The sequence below is a fragment of the Asparagus officinalis genome, chromosome 6 (genome assembly GCF_001876935.1).
Source record: "Asparagus officinalis chromosome 6, Aspof.V1, whole genome shotgun sequence".
Lineage (NCBI taxonomy): Eukaryota > Viridiplantae > Streptophyta > Magnoliopsida > Asparagales > Asparagaceae > Asparagus > Asparagus officinalis.
The window spans coordinates 41,018,176-41,039,540 of record NC_033799.1 but is presented as its reverse complement, the minus strand read 5'-3'; the positions used below and the strand labels follow the sequence as shown (position 1 = coordinate 41,039,540).

The window sequence follows — 21,365 nt, the reverse complement described above, 5'->3', positions numbered from 1 at the left end:
GAGGAGCGGAGACGTAGGTCGTGGGGACCGAACTCCGTGATGATATCTTGTGTTTGCGTTTGTCATTTGTGCCCTATCACTTGTATTTATTTACTCTTGTTCATATATCCTTGCATATATCAAATTGAATATCAAGATTATTAGGATATATTTGATAATAACTTTTAATCGGCATCAATATCTAATAAGATTAACAATAACCCTATTCACCCCTCTCTAGAGTACTTTTAATTTGTAATCCTTGAAGATTGAAGGGGCTAATACAAAAACGCTACAATCAATTAATTTATTTCTCTTTACCTTTCTTGGAACCCTCGGATTCATCGATCAGGTTAGACTCAAATTAGGCTTTGTTTATTGCTAATTGTTGAGGTTTTGTGTTTTATTTGTTCGATTGAAGTGTTTATTGCTTGGTAGGCATCATTTGCAAAGGGAATCTAATAGAAAAGCCAGAATTGAAGAGAATAATTTGTCGTGGATCTAGAGCTCACGGTAATTGTTATTGAAAATTTTGGCTTTTTTCAGTTAGTTGCACTTTTAATATCCTAATGTTTGATTTTTTTTAACCACTCATTGAATTTGAAAATCGACGGAGCTTTAGGGTGTTAAGTGCAATTAAACCTTTTTTTTTTTTTGGATATTGTTCTTGTTTGGGGTTGTTAATTTGTCTCTTCAAGTTATTGGATAGGAACTTCAAACGAGGTTACAGTTACAAGAAGAGGAAATTATGATGCTTCGTGAACAAATTGTTGATGCATGTGAACAAGTATGGATTTGACATGAACTCAGAATTTTCCACTTATACATATAATTGGAGAATATTGGTCTTCAACTTCTTCTTTTGTTATTAATTCTAGGAGCTACAGCTTTTGAAGGAAAAACATGTGTTAGAGTGGCGGCTATTTGATTTACGAATGGTTTGTGTGCTTTGTCAAGAACATATCTTCGTATATTTTGATAATATTCCTTGTGTTCCTTCTGAATTGATGTGTGTTATTATACTCTTTAAGAAACAGGCACTTGATGAAAAACGGGAAGATGCCATAAAGGATGTTTTAAAGGACTTTGGCCATAGAAAAGTTTGTATCCAAAAAAACATGAGGCTGGCACATCATTTACAAGTATGTTATTTTGCCACCTAAGAGAACGGTTATGAGACGGTACCAACCGTCACGAGAGATTCTAAGACAACGCTTTACAATAAAGCGTTGGTCTTGAATTAGGCTTGTAAAAAAAAATTCAGTGGCCTAAAAGGACGGTTTTATCGTGGGCTTGTTCACGCCCAAACTTTAACAAAAGAGCATTTATTTTGTTTCTCTCGTATATACAGTCGCGAGTAGTGCTACAGGGACCCAAAATAGGGACTCCTGAGGGGACAGGTGAGGTGTCAGCCCCCGCCCCCGGGGGAAGTGATTTACTGTTCATGAACAGTAAATCAGCCCCCCCAGGGGCTAACACCTCACCTGTCCCCTCAGGAGTCCCCTATTTTGGGGTCCCTGAGGAGTTTTCCTACAGTCGCTCTTCACCCGATCGATCAGCAGCAGCAAATCCCCCTGAAGACTTCTCACTGAGTTCTAGGGTTTCCTCGCTATCCTGCACTCCCGCGCGTCCGCTGACCACCTCGACTTCGTTTCCTCCTCACGTCGACTCCCCCGTCCGCCGCGCCTCTCCTTCACTTCCTCTCGTCCGACAAGTTCGTCGATTTAAAGGCCATCCCCTCTAGTATCCTGTGATTTGGGGTTCTTATCTCTCTCCTTTTCAATCATCAAACCTAGGGCTTCAATTTTTCCTTTTTTCTCTATTTAATGAAAATCTTATTTGATTTTACACATTAGGGCCTTGTTGTCTCGGTTGATCTTTGAAAGTGGTTGAAAATTCTACATCTTTACTGGATAAGGTAAATCCTCAAATTTGAATTAGTATATGTTCTTAATTTTTGTTTAAATTAGTTTATTTTCTCTATTTTTTCTGTCCGTGTAATGTAATTATTTTGTGTGTCATAGCTTTTGGCAGTCAAAATTGATATAACCTTCTTCTTTTGCTTCTTCTAATCATATAACCCTGTGTGTACAAAAGCAAGATTTATGGGGGAGAACTGGTTGAACTTCGGAAGGAAAGTCGATGGGAATTTCTGAATACTCTCTTCTCTGTGTTAGAAGCTGTAATGTATATGCAGGTGATTACTCTCTTTTTCATGTAGTTTTCTCTTTTTGACCATCTACTGTATATTTTTCTCCTATTCTACTTTGGATAGGAAATTTAAAAAAGTAAAACCTTCACATTCATCAGCCTCTCTAGCTTGTTAATAGTTTAAGACATGTCATGTAGTGCTTATTTGCATAAATATCGCTGTTTCTTACCTTTCAGATTAAATGGTATCTGTTTTATACTTGTTCTGATTAAGTGGAACATCAAATAGTATGAATTTCTGTTGAACAAATGAGTAATTAAGATCGTTTCCAGGTGTCCATTGTACTTAGTTATTCAATTCTGAGGATATTAATCTCAATAAATATTTGAGGATGACACCATAGTTAATGAAATCTCTATGCTTTTATCAAATATTGAGGATCATGTCTCTATGGAAAGATATCCAGCAGCAATAAACATGAAGGTCCCAATGGACATTAATTTGATGATCATGGCTCAATGTAAAGATATCCAGCAGCAGAAAACACTGTACTTGTGCATTTGGTCACGAACAACTTTTCAAAGGGTCTTCTCCTTTTTGACCTGTTCTGACCAATTTGCAGCATAAAGCTCCATGGACAAGTAAAATCTATTCTTAGTTGTTTCCTTCTGAATTTCAAAGTTTCAGATTCCATTTTATTATCTTGTTATAACGGATCATGCTACTACCTTCTTATGTTTATTTTATCCGACTAATGTCTTGTCAGTCATCAAATAAAAAGAGCAGTTCCATATAGTTGAGAATGACATTACTTGGTTTCTCTGTGCAGATGGTTGACAGATTGGATCAAGGAGCTATATCATCTGAACTTGGACCATTTGACTATAAAGGGCTTTTCAAGGCAACACACTGAACTTATTAACTATAATAGGTATAGTTATAATCTTACAATGCTGCTTTGTATTTCAGGCTGTTTCTAAAGCCCTTTTCAGAGCTCATGTTGAAGGCCAACTTAAGGTGACATTCACATTCATTATATTCAATAATTTCTCTTTGACCATTGATAGATGTTTGCTGGGTGATCTTGCAGAGTGAGATAATGGCTGAACCAGAATGGTTTGTCAAGCCTGACACAGAGCTCCCTTTCGCTCTTTTGAACCAAAAAGAGGTTCATAAATATCTCCTTTAACTTAATCCAATATCAGTTTCAGCTAGTCATGCTTAAAACTTTTTTTTTCATTACTCATTTTCTATTGGCTGTCAGGCTGGGAAGAGGTTGCTATTAATTACCAACTCAGACTATCATTACACGAATAAGATGATGCATTATGCCTTCAATAGGTTTCTTCCTAATGATATGACATGGCGTGACCTTTTTGACATAGTGAGGTTTATGAGAATATTTAACTGCAACTTAGTTTCACGTGCATTATCTAGTTCAATAGTATGATTCTATGAATCAATCAAGCAATCATATTAGCATCAAGACTTTAGTGAAGCTGTTCTTATTTAACAAATGTCCTATAGACATTTCACAGGTCATTGTCTCAGCAAGAAAGCCTGAATTTTTTCCAAGTGTTGCACCCTTTGTATGAAGTAGTACAGATGATGGACTAATGCGTCCCAGCTTTAAGGCATGTTCGGGTGGTACATTCTGGCTTTTGTGAAATTGTATTCTTGTTGATAAGTTCTAGTTGCTCAATGCATGTAAATGTATGTTTTGCTTATCTTAGTGTCACAAAACTATAAGTTGCATCATGCTGAAATTTTTTGAGTATATCTTGTTGCTAGATACAGACATTAAGAAGTACATGATGCTCAACTAGACTATCATGTAAAATCCATCATCTTCCAAGATTAACCAGACCCAGCCAATATGCATTTGGGTTTGTCCCAAGCCGAATCTGGTCCAAGCTGGTCAAGTTTTGTCCTTGGAATGAACTATAGCAGTCATCTAACTGACACTATATAGCTAGTGTGTGAAAGTTATTAACTTAAAATTAGCTTTCTAGCCAGTTTTAGAAGTGGTATGCTAGAAGAAGTTTCCTGCATTGCAGCGCCAGTATGCTTAGAGTTGAAATAATATTGAATCAACTTAACATTTCTAATATTCTGATTCTTGTCGATTGTCTACATATATTGCCATGGGATAAAGTGTTTGAACTTAGAAGATGAAGTTAGTTTTCTGGTGAGTGTTTTAGCACTTAAATTGTCAGTTGTTGAGTTAATTATTAGCTATTATTATTTATTCTTTTGGGGCTGTGTGGAGTCCGATTAAAACTTAAAGGGTATGCCTGTAGTTTTTAAACCAGCCTTCTATATATTTCCGGGATCACCTATTAGCACTACAGTAGATTATTCAATTGAATACTGTTTTGTGGAGAAATTCTTTACCTCTTCCAACTTGTCCCTATTTGGCCTGTTATTTCAATTGAAATCCATCCCTTGTGTGATATGTCATCTTTATATACCTTTATTTTTAATTGAAATCCATCCCTTGAGTGATATGTCATCTTTATACACTTTTATATTTATTCTTTGGTGATCTATCTTGAATATTCTGTCTCGAGTTAAGAACCTAGTTCCCAACTTCCATGTAAATCTGCATTCCTTCAAAATAGCCATCACAACGGTCTGTTTATATTAAAGGTTGCTCCTATTGAGAATAAAATGTGGGAGAATCAGTTAACATGGTTTGATCATGTACAATGGATTAAACGAATTTCTTTCACTATATTCAAAGCTTTACAACTTTATAATATGTAATACCAGTTTCATTTTGCTCAAGGAGAGAAATTATTATATGATGTTTGATTGCATAAGTTTTTTTTTAGCTTTCTCAGAGTTTTATGTCGTTGTGGCTCTTGCAAGGGGCAAACTCTACCACCTAGTGAGTGGGAGCGACACAGGTTCCAAAAGTAAAAGCTGAAAGAGCAGTGTCAAAATTAGATTGTTGGAATTATATAATAAAAGATAACTTAAAACTTGACTTTGTAGAGGAAAAGAGGGAAAGTTTAGTCCCACATAGGAAATGGGATAGAAAAAAGGGGTCCTTATAAGCCTTCCCTTTCTCTCCTATGCCTAGAAGAAAACAAAGGTTATGCTCCACACCACACGCGCGCGCCGGCCGGGCCGGGCTCGGGCTTGGGGTCGGGTCGGGTCGGGTGGCGCGCGCACACGACCTGCGGACACGAATGCAGCTCCGGATTAATGGGCCCAAAATCTTGAAGAATGAGAATGGATGTGCTGTCACAATCACATTATATAGAGAAAATTCTCAAGAACTTTTATGATCCAAACTGTAAACCTGTTTCTACTCCATATGATCCTAATGTACATCTAAAGAAAAATACAGGTTATCCTCAATTTCAAAGAGAATATGCACAAATAATCGGATCATTAGGATTTCTAACAAACTACACAAGACCTGGCATTGCTTATGTAGTAAATAGACTTAGTAGATATACATCAAATCCTGATAAGAGTCATTGGGATGCTCTAGAAAGAGTTTTGAGATACCTAAAAGGAACTATGAATTATGGTTTACACTATAAAGGTTATCCATCTGTACTAGAAGGTTATTCAGATGCAAATTGGATTAGTGACTTAGTAGATGTAAAATCCACCACGGGATTTGTGTTCCTTTTAGGAGGAGCTGTCTCATGGAAATTTACTAAACAAACTGTAATGGCTAGAAGTACAATGGAATCGAAAATGATAGCCCTTGATACTACTAGTATAGAAGCTGAATGGTTAAAAGATTTACTAACTAAAATTCTACTAATGCAAAAACTATTACCAGCTATTTCTATTCATTGTGATTGCAGGTCAGCGATTGACAAATGCCATCAAGAGAATGCAGATGTGAAAATGAATCGACACTTGAAAGTGCGACACAAATCCTTGAGATATAAGATGAAAAATCATATAATAGCCTTAGACTTTGTAAGATCAGAGAAAAATCTTGCAGATCATTTAACTAAAGGCTTAACTAGGACAGTGGTCCTAGAATCATCGAGGGGGATGGGGTTAAGCCCATAAGAAAAATCACTGCAGTGACAACCCAACCTCGTAGAGGTTCAATGGGTAGAAACAAACTGAATGAGTGATTAATTGTGAGGAGCACTGAATTTATTTGCTCCCATCCCTAGGGTGATCAGTGCTCATAAAAAGCAAGTGAAAGGTTGAGTTAAACTCTTAATGAATCCAAGACCCATGAGGCAGGATGCTTACTTGCTCGCATCCTTATTAGGATTCACCTATATGTGTGTAGTTGTGAGGCCGTGACTATGGGATCAGGGCTGCTCCCTAGTAACACACATGAAAGATACCTGCGCAAGGCCGATAATAGCGCAACCTGCTTAGAATTCTTCAAAACTGTACTATGTGTGCTTTCTGTAAAAATCCGATAAATGGGACTGGTTCAAGGCGAAGTCCACCAAGCTCTCACGGATCTATACAATTGTCACTAAGTGAAGGTTCAAACCGAAAGGTACCTCCACCTATTACATAGTATAAGGGAACCAGCAATCTTATTTATTTATTTTTATTCTATTTTTTTCTGAATTATTTTAAGTTTTAAGTTATGTGGGGGATTGTTGGAGTTGTAACTTAAAACTTGGGTTTGTAGAGGAAAAGAGGAAAATTTTAGTCCCACATTGGAAAAGAGATGGGAAGATAGGCTCTTTATAAGCATTCACTTTCTCTCCTATGCCTAGAAGAAAACAAATGTTATGCTCCACACCACACACGCGCGCGTCGGCTGGGCCGAGCTCGGGCTCAGGGTCGGGTCGGGTGGCGCGCGCACACGACCTGCGGACACGAATGCAGCTCCGGATTAATGGGCTCTTAATCTGCTACATTTTTATTTTTGAATAATGAGCTCCTTCTGTTTTCCTTTGTCCACTGGCTTTTTCGGAACAGAACCCCCAGCGTCTTGGGGCTGTTCATCGGCCTCTAGAGCGTTCTGGCCATAGTCTCTCAGGTAAGCTTTTCCTGACCGAGTGCCAGGATTGCCTTTTGGGTATGCGACCTGCGGACACGAATGCAGCTCCGGATTAATGGGCTCTTAATCTGCTACATTTTTATTTTTATTTTTTGCTAATTGGAACAGTTTAAAAAATGTGATTAATGAATTTATTTTGTAATGGAAATATTTTGTAACGCCTAAGATTTATTAACGTGATTAAAAACGTGATAAATATTTTGCGAATTTATTTCGTAACGGAAATATTTTGATTTTGTAACAGCTAAAATTTATTAACGTGATTAAAAATATATTAATTGCGGGTTTATGAATAACGGCTGTTTTAACCCTATAAAAGGACCTAAACCCGAAGAGTTTGATACAAAGTGAAAAACGCAAAACCTCTTCTTCTCTACTCTATACTTGCTACTATATTCTGCTAGTTCCCTGAAAGTCTAGAAGAGTTCACAAAGCCTTCTTGAAGCTCGTGCCGACGAGAAGGAGGTCGCCTGACCGAGGGTCGTTGTATCTCCAGGAACTTTTGCCGCGTAGCTCTGTACGAGAGGGGGCAATTAGATTCTTGGGACAGTGCTTGCACGCCTCGACCATCAGGCCGTATTTCTAACTTTTATTTACTTTCATTTGAATTTCATTTCTGAGCTATAACAGTTATCTGTTTTTATCTAATTTCTATTAACTGTTTAAAACTTAATTCGTGTTAATTACTATCTAAACAGTTCATATTTCCTAACATATATTATGTCCGGCATAAACAATACCCAATGAAAGCTCTTTAACATATTTATTGTAATTCTCTAATATGCTTCTTGAATTTGTCCTGCACCTTAATATTATGTGTGACCAATCTATTACACTTCTTAGCGTTTGTTTTCCTGAAATGCTGTCATTATACATAATTTTGTTTTTCTTCTCCCAGTCCACCCCTCTTTCTGTATGTATATGTGTGCGCTTATACATGTGTGTGGGGGTATGCATGATCGTTGTGTGTGTTAACCCTTGGTATGTTTGTCTTTTAGATATACTGTCATCCCTTAGCATTACTGTGATTATTTCTTTTGTCCAGTCATTTGCTTGAGAATCTGATGTTTCACTTTGTTGCCTACCTGCAGCTAGATCATTACAATACAGTTTCGGCAAATAATGGAAAACGACCTTCTCTGAAGGTATGAAAATGAAAGTTGTTCGCTCTTTTACAAGGTAAACAATTTTCCTTGTTTCTTTTGGTGTTTAATTTAGCTATTGATGTTGGTTATTGTGTCAAACAATTACAATGTTCTCAAGGCCATAGCCAAATAAAGTTCCTTATAGTAGTTTTTCATCTTAACAGAAGCATACGAGCCTGTAGATGCTAAATGGACTACTGAACGATGTGCTGTCTGCCGATGGGTTCGAGGACTGGGATTACAACATAATTTTTTATTTGTAACAGCCACTCCATATTATTGTTCTAATCCAAGACTTATTTGCTAATGCATTCACTTATGATTGTCTACACTTGCACCCTATAAATATGTGTGGACTTTTGCTAAGAGATGGTTTTCTCTCTAAATTTGCTACGCTTAGGGGGTGTTTGGCAATCTGAAAGTGAATTTAAAATATGTAAGTCACTTTTTTTTGCAAATGACTTTTACATCCATGTCAGCACGCAAGTGAAATACAATGTTTGTTTGAAAAATTAAATTATTATCGAAAGTGCAATGTGAAGATGATGTGGCAAAATAAGATTAATTAGAAAATATAATTAAAATTATTTAATTAAATTAGTTACCTTTTTGTTACTTTCATGTGATTTCACCACTTTTTTAGGGGAAGTCAAAATTGCATTAAATCTTATGTGGCAACTTTCTTACATCTCACTTTCATAACCACTTACATGAAAACAGACACCTTAATTGTTAAATGAAAGTAACTTCCTCACTTTCATCTTTCACTTGCATGCAAACAAACACCCCCTTAGTTCCAAACAATAAATAGATTCTTTCAGTTTCTCCTCCTGTTCTGCCTCCCATTATCAGCATCACCACCATGAAATTCACACCCTCTCATTCTGGAAATGACCCCCACTTCCCACCAGTGCAAGATCCACTGTCACTGCCAAATTCTACTTTCTTTATAGTGTGTAATGTCAGCATTTACCACTTTTGATATCTTCTTTCCTTATCCGTTTCTTTCCTTATCCCTATAGTCCTTGCAGAAATCAGCGGGTTAGAGTGGATCTAGAGAGTGGATTTGAGCAAGTCATGGAAGGATAAGGGGCCAAAGTTGGTCCCAGTAAATCTGAATGGTGCTTGAGCCTCATCTTATTATCTGTAACACTTCCCATGCAGGGGTGTATATATGAATGGGCCATTTGTTAAAAAAATAATGAAGGATCTTTAATCCTTTCTTAGGCTTAGGCTAAAATTTATGCAGACATTTACAAATTTTAAAGCATACGTAGTTAGTCATTTTAAATTTTAAAGCATATATTTAAGTGACTGAATCTTGCAATGAATATAATCTTATTTTTATCTTTTTATCTAAATTTATGCAGAAAAATTGATGGTGGCTGAACAGGTTAATCCATACGTGCTTTTCACTTACTGTGAGATTAGCTCTATCCAGACAATTTACAAATTATGTATACCAATGGAGACCTTTAAACAGAAGACACGTTTTGTTTTAATGAAAGAGTACTTTTAGTCATGTACTTTGGACAAAAGAAAAATCTTGTACTAAAGTCATTGTAATGATCCAATGAATTGTTCTTTATGTTTGGTGGTTAATTTGCTTGCACAATTTGGAGTTTCATTTCTTTGTTTGTGACATGAGCAGGTATAAATCATGGAGCTTTCATTTTGTTTTGTTCTTTAATTTTGAAACTGCGGGTCAAAATGTGATATCTGGATGATTTGCTTTTGCACGGTCAAAAATAAAAACCGTCCCCTTTGCTATATATACCTGTTCCTATATCTTTACATCTGAAAACCATCCCCATTGCTAAAAACCGTCCCCATTGCTAATCGTCTCCTTAGGTATAAAAACCGTTCCCATAGATCACAAACAAAATCGTTCTCATAGACAATAAAACCGTCTTCCTAGGTCAAACTCAAAACTATCCCCCTTGGTGTGTAAGCGTCACGGTAGCTTTAAAAAATAACCGTTCCCGTTGCCAAATAACTGTCACCATCTGTAAAAATATGAACCGTCCTCATAGTTAAACCGTCCCCAAATGTTGTCTACGGGAACAATTCAAGAACCGCGCCACTTGGATCATGAACCGTCCCCTTAAACCAAACACTACGGCAGCAAAGGTATTGGATGAGTAACCGTTCCCTTAGACCTATGAGGACGGTTTTATTGTCTAGCGAGACGGTTATAAACCGTCCCTGTAGACCCATTATTTGGTAGTGCGTTAGCAAAATACAGCTTGTACATATGACCTAGGATTTCATGTGCCTTTTATCTATAGGTATGGGGATGAGAGAACCAAGGCAAGGGCAATGCTTTGTGACATATATCATCATGCTATCTTTGATGAGTTCTCAACTGCACGCGACCTTTTGTTGATGAGTCATTTGCAAGAAGAGATTCAACTCATGGACATATCCTCTTAGATTCTATTTAACAGGGCAATGGCAGAGTTTAGTTTATGTGCATTGAGAACATGTCTTATTGCTAAAGCGCATGGGTGCCTGTTTGAACTTTATACAAGTGGTAGGGTGAAGAAGCTGCTTGCGCAAGGTGTACTCATAATCGGTATCATGAAAAAACTCCTGAGCAAGTATATGCCACATTTATTGCTAATTTTTTTTCATCCAAGCTAATATAACTGATTTATCATAATAACGCCTCTTCCTTAGTAATGATGCTTTGCATATCATTTTAAAACTATCATATTGAACTTAATGAGATTTCCTTTTTCCAATTAGATTGTCCACATATGGAAAAGTTTTTTTTTCTTATTAAGACCACATTAATTTCATGCATATTATGTTGTGCTGTGATGCAAATGTGCTGCTATGCAAACATGCTTGTGTTTGTACATACTTTTCTGTTAATTATCATTCCAAGTTATTATCTTACTGTAGTTGTTTGTGTGTCAACTCAACAAATTATATTGACATGAAATAGTTAAAGCAGATATTCTACTTAAGGGGCATATGTGCTCTTTGATTTCTTATTCACACTATATTCACGGTAAAGTATGTGTGGATAGATATTATATAACTATTTTAGGTTTGCTTATGAGATATATGTATTATCATATGCTATTTCTAATTCACTTTTCTGGTTTATTTTCTTTGATTGCTCGACTGATTATTTGAGCTTTGCTAAACGACCTGCTGGGATGTTACTGGGGACAATATATATTCATCTGGGTGGTCTTCGTTGATAATTTCCAAGCTGTTTGTTTCATAGATTTCTCCTGCTACAATGCAAATCACTGTGGAGCTTGGAGTCATTAGGCAAGAGCAGCTGAACAAGTTCTATTTCATATTGAGGGCTCATAGGATTGTTCTTGAAGAGAATTTGTCGATTCAAGTTATTATGGAGAAGTTGCAGCCTTGTAAAGCTTGGATTGTGCTCAATTTTGAGGTATTTTTCTTGTTTCTTTATTTTAAATTTGATATTTAGTGTTGGTTTTGTTGACAAGTTGTGATCTTGCAGTTGATTTGGGATTGATGGTCACGCGAGAGAGATGGATTTTTGTTGGAATTGAACTATGTTTCGGAGAACAGCATGCGCAAAAATGCTGGGAAAGTAAAAACAATATGTGCAAAAAATGGATGTAGCATAATTGAGAATGTTATTATGGTCTTGTGGATATACTCTTGAAGATAGGATATAAAATGAATGAATTTGTAGGAGATTAGAGGTTGCTTCCATCATGATAAAATGAGAGAATCAACTGAAATGGTTTGATCATGTAGAACAATGACCACTAAATGCACCTAGTGAGGAGAACTGATATGATTATTATCAACGGGCCAAAGAGAGGTTGCAGGTGGACCGAATTGAACTTGGTTGAAGCAATTAAGTAGGAAATGATTATAGCTCATTTAGTAGAGGATAAAGGCATAATAGAATTGAATGAAAGAAAAGAATAGATTCATGATGCTAACCCCGACTCTGGGATAAAGGCTTTATTACTCTTGTTGTTGTATTATGTTTTGATTTTTTCTTTAACATTTTCTTTTTTTTTCTTTTTTTACTAGATCTCATTTTGGTGTGCATTAGTTTTAGTTTTATATGAGATTCATGGGTTTTGTTTATTTTTAATGTTGGGGAAACTGGTCTTTTGATTTGGAGGTATATTATGGTTTTTTTATGTTTTTTTAATTTTTGTTTTGTGTTGATTTTATAGACAAGTTCTGATTTAATATGGTTTATGGTAGTTTGTAAGTATACCATCCTTCTAATTCGTGGAAGAAATTTGAATATAACTCTTCCTTTGTTTTTATGATATTTTGCTATATTTTTTAGGGTTTTCAATATCAACTTGGTGATTTTCGATTGAGAGTTGGAAAGCGTGTTCCAACATCTGAAAGTTTGAGGGGAATTATGATGGAGGTATGTTTTGTATTTTGAATATTCACATTCTTAAGTATATTTGTATCTCAGTAAACTTTACATGTTCTTTATGCTTCTATATGACTTTATTGCAAAAATATTATTATTAAATTACTAAACATCGCGATTGGAAAACATATTTTATGCAACAAGATCATTGGATAATATTTGCTTGAACACATATGTAGTTGAGTCAATATAATGACCTAGAGGTTTACTACCAGGTTGTTTTTTCACTTAGCATTGTAGAAATTTATACCTCATTTGCATGTGAATAGTTACTTGCCTGCGTATTATGTTTAATGGAGTCTATTGTCAGTCCAAGATTTCTAAATGCTCATTTTGAGGGAAATACAACCATTTGGATGTTATATTTGGTAATGCACAATTACATATTCAAGTACAGTTCAAAAATATTCTTATGAATTTGGTCATAGTTGATGTGAAATACAGTCTCATTTTCTCATCTAATCTCAAAATTAGGAGTTAAGATCCCAAATGTGTAAATCCAATCGAATGGTAAATTTCAGCATTATGAGAAATCAAGCATCTCGATAATCAAACTACATAATTTGGACCTATTTCTTTAATGATCAGCTACATGAATTTAAAGCATCTAAATTTTTGGCTGCAATCAGTCAGATAGGCCCTTTAGGGACTTTGTTTTATAAAACATTTTATAGGTACTACAGGTTTTATCAAATAGATGGGGTATAATATATATCAATTTATCATTAAATCCTGCTAATAATGTTCACAGTGTACTAGAGGTTTCATATAGAGAAAGCTGAGACATCGCATGGAAAGCCTTGTTGTGGTAAAGAGTCTCTTTATCTACTTTCATTGCATGCTAAAGAATCACAAACACACTATATATATGGACATCTGACGCGAAAGTTTTACCTTCAACTTCTAAGTTTGATATCCATCAACATGGTTCTAGAGATCAAATATTCCTGGAATAAGCAATACCTATTTTCAGTTATTGCCAATGGCAAATGTGTAGTATATCCAATATTATCTTGAAATACAACATGATAGAGCACACCATTATGATATTATTTGAGCCATTTATTTCTGAACAAGTTACTTGCATTATGGTGCTAACATACATTCTTAGCCGCAGGTGTTACAAAATGCAAGAGTAGGAAAAACTCAAGATGCCAAGAAACTCCCAAGTGAGAGATTGCCCTCACGTATCATTAAAGTTATAAGAAAAAAAGTTATAAGATAAGAAATAAAACAAAGAAGTGAAAAATTTTCATTTACTACTTTCTCCCTATCTATTCTTTATATACAGAACTTTGTCATGAACTTTAAATTAGTTCAAAATTTGTTATAATCATTGATGAACATGTTTATTAATATAATAGGTATTTTTATGGAAGGATTAGTTTATTATTGAATGGAAAGTTTTAATGGATAAGATCAAGTCGAAGCTCCTTGCCCAATAGGAAAATTGTGATTCCATTGTTTTAGTTGGGATACAGAAAACAAACTTAGCTTGCCAATTCCACCTTTTCTAATTGGGATACAAAAACAGACTTGAGTACACTCATCCCACTTGATTAAAACATTTTAACTGATAAATAAATCAGACCAGTATTTCTACTTAATTAAAAAAATGAAAGATATTGAACCTAAACATTTATTTGTTGGAAAGCAAAATGTCCACTTAATTTGGGTGTAGGTAGTGGTTGTGTGAACAAGCTGAAGACATTTTCAAAGTCAATGACACTCAAAAGAAAGTATGCAACTCTGGTTAGCAATTCAATCAAGAGGATCCGCTCACCAATCAGAATAAAGGTCCTGCAAAAAAAATCAAAAAAAAAAAATCAAAGATACAAATGAGACTTTAAAAATCTATAAATTTAAAAGTATAAAAAAAGTCCCCTTAAAGTTTGTTGACTTAAAAAAGAGCTCAAAGGCAAATGTAGTAAGTGATTCTCTTGTGGATCTTCAGCATAAAATGGGGCGGTTTAATGCAAATAATGCTAAAGATAGCAGATGATATTTAAAGGGAAGGACAAAGTTTAATGAGTGTTTTGGAATTTATATGAGATTTTAAAATTTTTATGTGTGAATATATGTACTCACACATTAGGTATTGCAAAGGCTTAGTCAAACTCTAATGTCATGAGCTTGGATTACATCACCAAACATTACTTTTACATATATTCTTGTGACAATATTTGATTGATCGATCACGTTATAGATGCAACCGGTGTATTATCATCCAATCAATCAATAAATGTAATTTTATTGTTCAAACGTTGAATTTTTAGCTTATGTCTGTATGTTTGATCCATTGCTTAATTCAATAATTTAATAATAAATATTTCCCTAAATAAAATTATAAATTTATAATAAATAATAAAAATTTTATCACATGCATTGCACGTGCAATCCAACTAGTAATAAATAAAAAGGATCTCAGAAAAAAAAGAGACCCACGGAAAAATAATAAATTAAAAAATGTAGAAATGCTGTAAAAAGCTTCCTACTGCGGGTGAAAACATCACTCGTGCACATTTATTTATTCATTGTGAAGGACCTCCCTGTGAAGAAAGGCAGCTGAGTGACTTTTCCTCCGATGTATTTTTTTCCAATCTGGAGGAGAGAGTAGGGTTAGATCCGAACGAAAACCCTAAATCTAGTCGCCGCCGCCGCCGCCTCTTTCAATTGTAGGCGGCTGTCTCGCGATAGAGAGGGAAATTCGTCAAGATTCAGATCCAGGGCTCACCGGCGACGATGTACGAATCAAAATTATGTTGTGATAATTTTCTTCCACTTTTTCTCAGAAAGGTAACCAAACAAGAGAAAATGACTTTCTTATGAATTTTCTTCTAACCAAACAATAAAAATAATATTAACTTTCCTTACAATATTCTTTCTAACCAAACAATAAAAATAATATTTTTTCTTTTTCTTTTTCTTTTGCTTTCTTTTTTTACTTTCTCTTTCTTTTCTTTTTCTCTCCCTTTCTCTCAAACCAAACATAGCCAAAAGGTCTCACAGCTTTTGAGTTTGTTAGAAGATGACAAGTGGCAGTGGGAAGTTAGAAAGATTGCTAAAGGAGCGAGGGTTGTTTGGTTGGCTATAAATAAGGAAAGCTATCATAGAAAACCTAGTTTCGATTTTTTTATTTATTTTTTATTTTTTTGCTTGGTATCTTAAATCTAAAAAAGGATATAAATTAACTTTTGATGATTTTTTTCCTATTTTTGATTTTTTCCTACTTTTTTCTTTGGTTCTAGGAAATCAACAAAACAATTGGTTTATCTCGGTGGACCTCACAATTACATATTTTTAATATAATTTAACTAATTAATATTATTTATGGGTCTACTGAATGAGAAGATTTGCTTGATGAATTGTAAAGTTTCTCTGCAATTAATGATGTGGAGGATCAGTACCATGGGTTTTGCTTGTAAGCCCCCTGAGAACTTCTATTACCACTAAATCTCTGAGTATTTTTCACTCACACTTATATTATGTATGGTCTAACATGTAATTTTCCAAAGATGAAAATGCCCTCGACCATTAAAAATTTAATGTAAATAATAAAAAGGGTATAAGGCTGATCTTGTGATGGCTAGGGGAAATCTTCTCTTTCTTGGTCATGTGCATGGCACGTGACGTGTTAGAGTTAATAGTATTAATTAATTTGGAGGACTAAAGTGAAACATCTTCAAGGGAGATTTACTAGAATAAAAGAATTTAAGAGGCATCACGTGCAAAATCTGTTAGATGTTTTATAGAATTAAAATACTTAAGGGAAATTATATGCAAAAACCCCAAAATTCGGGGGGTTTTCTTTAAAATTAACAAACAATTACTGTAAAAGCTCTCCTTAGAAAAACATATAGGGAGAAAGATATGACACTACTTTTTACCGGTACGTATGTACGCTAATATTTTTAGAACTGGGGTTTATTACCTTCCATAGTCAAACATGAGAATAAATTTTCGAATATTCTCGTGTTATGCTCATGTGCTAATTATAGAACCTTTTAAACCATATTATTTGTGGAATTTATAGTTAACCACAGCCAAGTTCTATTATAAGCTTATCACAATTTTATTTTAAAATAGATTAAATATAATTCATAACAGTAAATTCGACAAACATCATAAGAAATTCTAAAATTAACATGTGGGTATCAAACAGGCATATTCGGATAAATATTCTTACGTTTGCATAACAGAAAGCATCGATCATGTTTGGACATTCCAGGTTGCACAAGTGTTGTCAAAAACAAGTTATTAGGGTATAAAAGAACGATATAGCAATATTGATTTTTTCCCATAAAAATAGGGGTTTTGAGATATTAGTCTAGCAAATCTTACGTATTGTAAAACCCAAAGCCCATAACTAACCTCAAATAAGCCCTTTGGTCTAACACCGTTAATTTAACCCATTAATGGTCCTCAACTACTCCGCTGTATATCTTGCCCCAAGTAATAAGCGTGAGCAAGTCTACAACATCACGTTAAAGCCCATTAATGGAGCGCAAAGTTTTCTTTAGCAAGTTATGAAGAAGTCTTGTAGAGAGGTTGTGTGATTCAATACAATGTTTCCGATCATAAAATCGGTCTTGGTAAGATCATTCGATTAGTACTCACTTTATAGAAAGTAACTTCTCCCAAAAATTTGTGACCGAAGATGATGGTTAGTTAATTAGATGCATGAGCAATATAGTCAACAATGTTCAACCAATTAATATATAAGCTTGTCTTTCGTTCCTCCTGCAGTGAGAGAAATAACAATTTGGTATTCGCCGTATAACTATTTTCACTCCTAGTCGAGTTAGTTTCTAACAGAAAAGGCTAACTTGGACTAATTTGGGACAAGTTGTAGGTTTTGAGGGATTTGTTTAAAAATATATATCAGGATTTGGAGGACTTCTTTCAAAACACATAAGATTTGAGGCACCAATATCTCGAAAACCCTAAACTATATAGCTAATTAACTTTATTGATTTAACAATTTACTAAACTTCTAATTTACTAACTAAATTTGTAGTTATATTGGTCATAGTTACTATTTACACAACTAGTATAGTGCATGTGCGTTGCACATGGGCATAATTATTATTTTTTAAAATAAATAAATTTCAATTAATTATTCAATTAATGAGAGTCTCTTACATAAAATATATAGAATAAATAAGTTTTAGTGTCGATTGTGCGTTCTTTTGAAGTCATATAAATCAACTTGTATTTTCACAAAGAACCTCATATTGGTACAAAATAAGAGGTTTATGTTTGCTTGAAATATTAGTCTAGAATTTAAAGTTTGGTCCCATAGAATAGAGCATATTAAAATTATATAGATTAAAGTCTACTAAAGTCAAGGTTAGATTTCATCGAGATAATAATAAATTTTAATTAAAATATCTGTACACCATTTTCCTACATTCTGTCTCTAGTAACCACTTATAATTTGCAAAACTCCTAGATAAATAATATCATTACAATAATAAAAATATTATATATAATATAAAATACTCTCTATATTTTAATAATTCTTTCCTTTTCTTCTAACAAAAGAGATTCTAAACAAAGAAATATAATTTTTTTTTAAATTTAATATAGCTAATATTCTTTATGAAAATATGTGTATAATATCATACACAACGTGATTCCCTAACATAAAATCCTATACTTGATCTTATGTTGTAATGTTAATTTTGAAAATAAATTAATGAGATATATTCTTTTTCAACAATAAAAACTTGAATTGCGCAAACATCCTTCACTGTAAAATTAACCATATGCTAGCCCTTTGATAATTGTTATATCTTTTAAAACTCCATAATTTTTTAAAGAAGAATATAGAACTTCATACTGCTAAGCTAGATTTATAGACGATACACATGAATTTAATTCACAAAAATCACTCATCATAAATCTAGTAGAACGATGTAGTTTATCTAATAAAACAAATAAATAATAGTGAGCAAAATGTAAAAGAGGTTCGTGCAAATTACCACAAGGAGGAAAAAAATTTACTAACCTTAAATTTTCTTGTGAATGAGACTAAAGAACTTCAGAATCCATTTGCAATTGAAGGAATCTAAGATTTTTTAAACTTTCCACGTGTGAACCACCTACAAAGCAAAAGAGAAAAATAACAAAGCATTAATTAATCTTGATACCATATCAGGGTCGGAATGAGAATAAAATTTTGATTGCTAAATGCTCATGGTTAGAATGGGAAGAAAAACAAACTAATCTAATAAATATTGTTGCATGAGAAGCCCCTCGATCTTTTCTGAGCTATTCTTCCCCCTTCCTTGTACCGATCCAATCTTAAGTCAAATCCTCGAGGTGTCTTATCATCTGTGTCGAAGACGATAATGGAATGATGAGTGTCTCATCAAGATGAAGTTTGTAGTTTGATTTCAAAAGGAGACTATCTTCAAGACGTGAGCGTGAGGTTCATTGACTTGAGGTTATGAAGAAGAGGTTTACCTCTTAATTAGTTATTATTATTATTACATACAAGCTAAACGGTTACAAAGCCAGTAATCATTCTAACATATTAATAGCTAATTATAAAGATCATTTATATGTGCATGTAAGTTACAAAGCCAGTAATCTGATCTCTTACATATTAATTATTGGATCAATTAGAGAGGGGTGAGACGTTAGACTTAGAAAGTGATTATGGGATTAATTAATTGGAAGTTTTTTGGATTGCATGTTGCTGTCAATAATCAATAATTAATTAATGGAAAAATATGAATAATGATGATAATAATGTGTGTATATGTGTTTATGTATGTATGTATGTGTTTTATATGTGTGCATGTATGAGTTTTGGAGGGCATTTTGGGAAGAAATGTTTTAACATCCCAATCCACTTTTATAGTAGTATTAGATAAGTAATATGTCACAATCCTAATTCACGTAGTCCATGAATATAAATGTAGTCCGAAACTCCACCATTTTGTTGAAGAATTCTATCGAAAAATTTCAAAAAGTCTATCTAAATATCTAGCACAAATTTTTTAGTCTTAATAAAAAGTCTAGGATGTATGATTATTGGGCAATTGTCCTAGCCTAACAATCCCAAACTGATAAACATCCTCTCAATTTAGAGCTTGTTTGGTTCCGCCATGTTAATAATTTCTTAGAATATCTTCTTCTTCTTCTTCTTCTTTTTGTTTGTTTTGTTTGAGGGGGCATAAATCTATAGAAATGTTCACCCAAAATGAGACTTTTCTTTGGAATCCATTTTCCTAGCTTTTAAGCTTGGAAATGGGATGAAAGCCACTTTTAGCAATGAAGTATATATATAGAGAGAAAAAAAAATGTTTTTTGTACTCGAACAAGGGCTTTGACTACGATAATTGCAACCATGGATTTTTTACATATTAATCCCTCATATCTTCAATAAGTTCATATTAGTCTCTCAAATCTTGGAATTCCATGTTAGTCCCTCAAATCATATGACGTCATGCGAAATCATCCCTATGATTAAATACATTTATTTGAGTAGAATATTCCGTCAAATCTAAATATTAGAAGCAAAATTAGGGCTTTACTCCTCTGTAAACTTTCTAAATCCATTTCATAATACTTTCAACCAAAAACCCACTTTCTTAAAAAAAAAAATCAAATTCACTTGAGTTCTTCCCTAATGGTCATAAAAACACCGTAACTCAAAAATTCTCATTTAAGGAATCTACAATCTTCTCCTCCATTGTTTGAAACATTAAAGGAGATGATTTTTACATCTTTTATTAAGAAGAGGGGGTAATGTGATAATTAACAGTGTTTGGCTTGTAGTCAACCCAATCATGATTTTGTTTTTTTCATTACCAAACTAACATAAGGTTGATTTCGCAAGACTCGGTAGGATTGGAGGGACTAATATGCAATTCCAAGATTTAAGGGACTAATATGCATTGTCAAGATTTAAGGCACAAATTTGTGACCTTTGAAGATTGAAGGGCCTAATACCAAAAACCCTACAATCAATTAATTTATTTATCTTTACCTGTCTTAGTACCATGAATTCCTATTTTTGGGCGCCTATATCCAGACGATAGAAGAACAAAAACCCTAACTCTAGTCGCCGCCGCCGCCGCCGCCGCCTCTTTCAATTGTAGGCAGCTGAACTTCGTCAAGATTCAGATCTAGGGCTCACAGCCACCGCCGCCGCCGCCGCCGCCGCCGCCTCCTCTTTCAATTGTAGGCAGCTGAAATTCGTCAAGATTCAGATCTAGGACTCACCGGCGACGATGTACGACGACGATGAAGACGAGGACATGAGTACCGGGATCTCAGGATCTTACACTGGATTGGGAGGTGTTGGAAAAATATCAGGTGAGAATTTTTAATGATTTTCTTCTGTCACTTCCCTTCTGATTCGAAAAGTTATCGCATAAAAGCTTATTTCAAGCCGGGCCTGCCATTTTAAAAAATTTAGCAGACGCTCTTGAAAATCTTTCTCCGGCTCGCCTCATCTCAGGGAGTTATGCTTTCGGTCTTTTTGAACATTTTATGCTTACTTTTATGTTTAATACGCTCTGAAAGTAGGGGCCGGATAGAAGATAATTAAAAGATCTCCTTATGTTCTCTTAAAAGGCGACGACTCGGAGGCAGCGATAAGTCGGATGTGCTGGCGATGCGGAGGCGGCAGCAGGACTCGGAGGTGGCAACGACTCGGAGGCAACGGCGGCA

At 34.5% G+C, this 21,365-nt stretch overlaps 1 protein-coding gene across 13 annotated transcripts; it reads left to right on the top strand.

Moving 5' to 3' along the window:
• On the top strand, window positions 1,467–8,739 carry LOC109844275 (cytosolic purine 5'-nucleotidase-like). 13 transcript variants are annotated; one of them, XM_020413244.1, is made up of 10 exons: window positions 1,467–1,739; window positions 1,836–1,897; window positions 2,081–2,176; window positions 2,961–3,032; window positions 3,101–3,148; window positions 3,222–3,299; window positions 3,396–3,515; window positions 3,659–3,814; window positions 8,228–8,315; window positions 8,446–8,647. In XM_020413244.1, exons 3-8 carry the CDS (start codon window positions 2,165–2,167, stop codon window positions 3,746–3,748), a joined length of 420 nt encoding a protein of 139 aa, XP_020268833.1. In that variant the 5' UTR covers window positions 1,467–1,739; window positions 1,836–1,897; window positions 2,081–2,164; the 3' UTR covers window positions 3,749–3,814; window positions 8,228–8,315; window positions 8,446–8,647. The 13 variants fall into 13 exon arrangements, with proteins under 13 accessions (XP_020268833.1, XP_020268830.1, XP_020268834.1 ...); XM_020413241.1 differs by having other exon boundaries at window positions 1,470–1,739; window positions 2,077–2,176; window positions 3,659–3,765; XM_020413245.1 differs by having other exon boundaries at window positions 1,471–1,739; window positions 2,077–2,176; window positions 3,670–3,765.

What these genes read in the sequence shown, in the direction of transcription:
- LOC109844275 (XM_020413244.1), top strand. An exon ending in ATGTTGAAGGCCAACTTAAG is followed by an intron (nt 3,149 to 3,221) that starts GTGACATTCACA and finishes GTGATCTTGCAG; the next exon opens with AGTGAGATAATGGCTGAACC. An exon ending in GGCGTGACCTTTTTGACATA is followed by an intron (nt 3,516 to 3,658) that starts GTGAGGTTTATG and finishes AATGTCCTATAG; the next exon opens with ACATTTCACAGGTCATTGTC.